The sequence below is a fragment of the Austrofundulus limnaeus genome, unplaced genomic scaffold (assembly GCF_001266775.1).
Source record: "Austrofundulus limnaeus strain Quisiro unplaced genomic scaffold, Austrofundulus_limnaeus-1.0 Scaffold407, whole genome shotgun sequence".
Classification (NCBI taxonomy): domain Eukaryota; kingdom Metazoa; phylum Chordata; class Actinopteri; order Cyprinodontiformes; family Rivulidae; genus Austrofundulus; species Austrofundulus limnaeus.
Genome location: NW_013952809.1, coordinates 24,179 through 26,229, shown reverse-complemented (window position 1 = coordinate 26,229; position 2,051 = coordinate 24,179). Strand labels below are relative to the sequence as shown.

The following is a 2,051-nucleotide window of genomic DNA, read 5'->3' as shown; positions in this document are numbered from 1 at the left end:
GCTGTAGGTTCATGTTTATTTCGCGTTTTTTATGACGAAAAAATAATATTTAAAAACATGTCCATACAAATGATAAAAGTATTAGAATTACAACCGCAATTTTTTTTAAAATTTTTATATCACCATATTTTTATTTAAAACGTATTCTTTTCTCTCGCTTCGTCCACCATTACTATTATAAAAAAATCTCCGGTCGGGCCGCAATGCATTATGGGATACGCTGGGCCGGGAAGGATCCATCAGACCTGTCCTTCGATTCGGGCCAAASGAAGGACYTATTTGTCGGCCGCATCGGAGGAGTCTTTGGTTTTGGACGTCCTTCGTCGCGGCGCTGTGACGTATGCGGCCTTCGGAGGACCGGGCCTGGACACAGCCACAGTATGCCTATAATCTACTTATGGTGACAAGTGATTTTTTTTGTCATCATAACACAGTGTTATTTTATGTTCTGAAGGCTGCAAGGTGCTCTGTCTGTTTTGGTTATGAGTAGACCTTTCACTAAATCAGAAAAAGTGAAAAACCCCTCTAAAGTCACTGTTGGTGATTTTCAATATTGCACCTGTTCATCGGGTAAAATAATTAATATTAGTTTTAAACATGCAGTTGAAGGTCATCATTATTTGGCACAATGATGTGTTAAAATTAAAAATAAATCAATAAACAGCATAAAAGTAAAAAAACATCCCTAATGTAATTTTATATGATAAATTGTGTCACATAATGAACCTTATCTGAGCTAAACCAGTGAGTTTAAAAACAGGATAATGAAACCAGTTTTATGAATAACCTGTCTCTAAAATAATTATTAAATCAAGTGTTTATTTATGTAAATAAAAATATGTTAAATAACCTGGTAAAATACACCAGAATGCTGGAAAGGGCATCTATTTCGTTCAAAATTTTCTGGGGGAGGACCCCGAGACCCCCCAACAGTGTGTCCCCCCACTTTTAAAATGGTTTTGACGCCCATGTTTATAAGGTAGTCACTGCCTGTATAAGGACATAAAGAAACTACCAAAACACAAAGATCTGCAGAAACTTTTGAGTAAAGAATTATGTAATTTTCTTGGCCACTCCTGAGAAAAATGTCTGGCGCCGCCTCTGGCGCAGCGGTCTTGGACGCGCGTGAAAGAAACCCCGCCCTCTGGCGTCGGCTCGGTTCTCCTTCATGTCGGCAGGACTTCAGTGTCTCAGCAGTGAAAGATGGACCGCTGGAGYGGCAGAGTGGCTCTGGTGACCGGAGCTTCGGTCGGGATCGGAGCGGCCATCGCTAAAGAGCTGGTCCGGTCCGGGATGAAGGTGGTGGGCTGCGCCAGGAGCGTGGAGAAGATCCAGGTTTGGTTTTAACGCAGTGTTTAGAGAGTCTGGCTTTCTGGAGCAAACTTGACAAACCAGTTTTTATGTTTCGCTCCGTTGGTTTACACATCACACATATTTTACTGTCATCTTGTTCTGTGAATGAGCAACATTTCCTACCATTCTGGTGCTTTTTAGGAATCACACCACTGAAACTTTGTGTTTTTGGAACAGGGAAAAAAATAACACAATACACTCTTTATTTCATAAACTTTCAAAGTAAAAGCAGAGCTGAAATCATTCAGTTCTGCAAAGGTTATTTAAAATTTACACAATGATTTGCCCAGATTGTTTTTCCAACAACATCTCCTTGTTGTATGATTAAGATCAGTTTATTAATAATAAAAGAACAATACAAATATGTCATGAATTAATTTGGATTCATTCTTCTTGTTGCTAAAATTAAGTTCTGCAGTTTGTCCATCACACCTGAATCAAAGATTGTTTCAGCGTTTATCCACAAAGGTTAAATTAGTTAAACATTAACTACTGAAAGTAATAAATTCCACATTGTGACTAAGATCAAGAGATACAATCATTTCAGACTGTTCTCATCTTGAGTTCCGGTTCTGTTTCAGAGAGTCCCCCCAAAATATATTGCTTGAAAAATGTATTTCCTGTTAAAGGAATAAATAACTTTCTACGTTTAATCCTGTAAACATGACAGGTGAGCAGTAAATTTTCTGATTAAAAGC

General features: G+C 38.3%; 1 protein-coding gene across 1 annotated transcript in view; it reads left to right on the top strand.

The window, feature by feature from the left end:
• Positions 1-1,134: 1,134 nt before the first annotated feature.
• LOC106528841 (dehydrogenase/reductase SDR family member 11) overlaps positions 1,135-2,051 on the top strand; it is a gene marked incomplete in the record, with an annotated part of 7,913 nt that continues 6,996 nt past the window's right edge. The window contains 1 exon segment of the mRNA XM_014024111.1: positions 1,135-1,335. Within this exon segment, the coding sequence (XP_013879565.1) occupies positions 1,204-1,335 (132 nt within the window).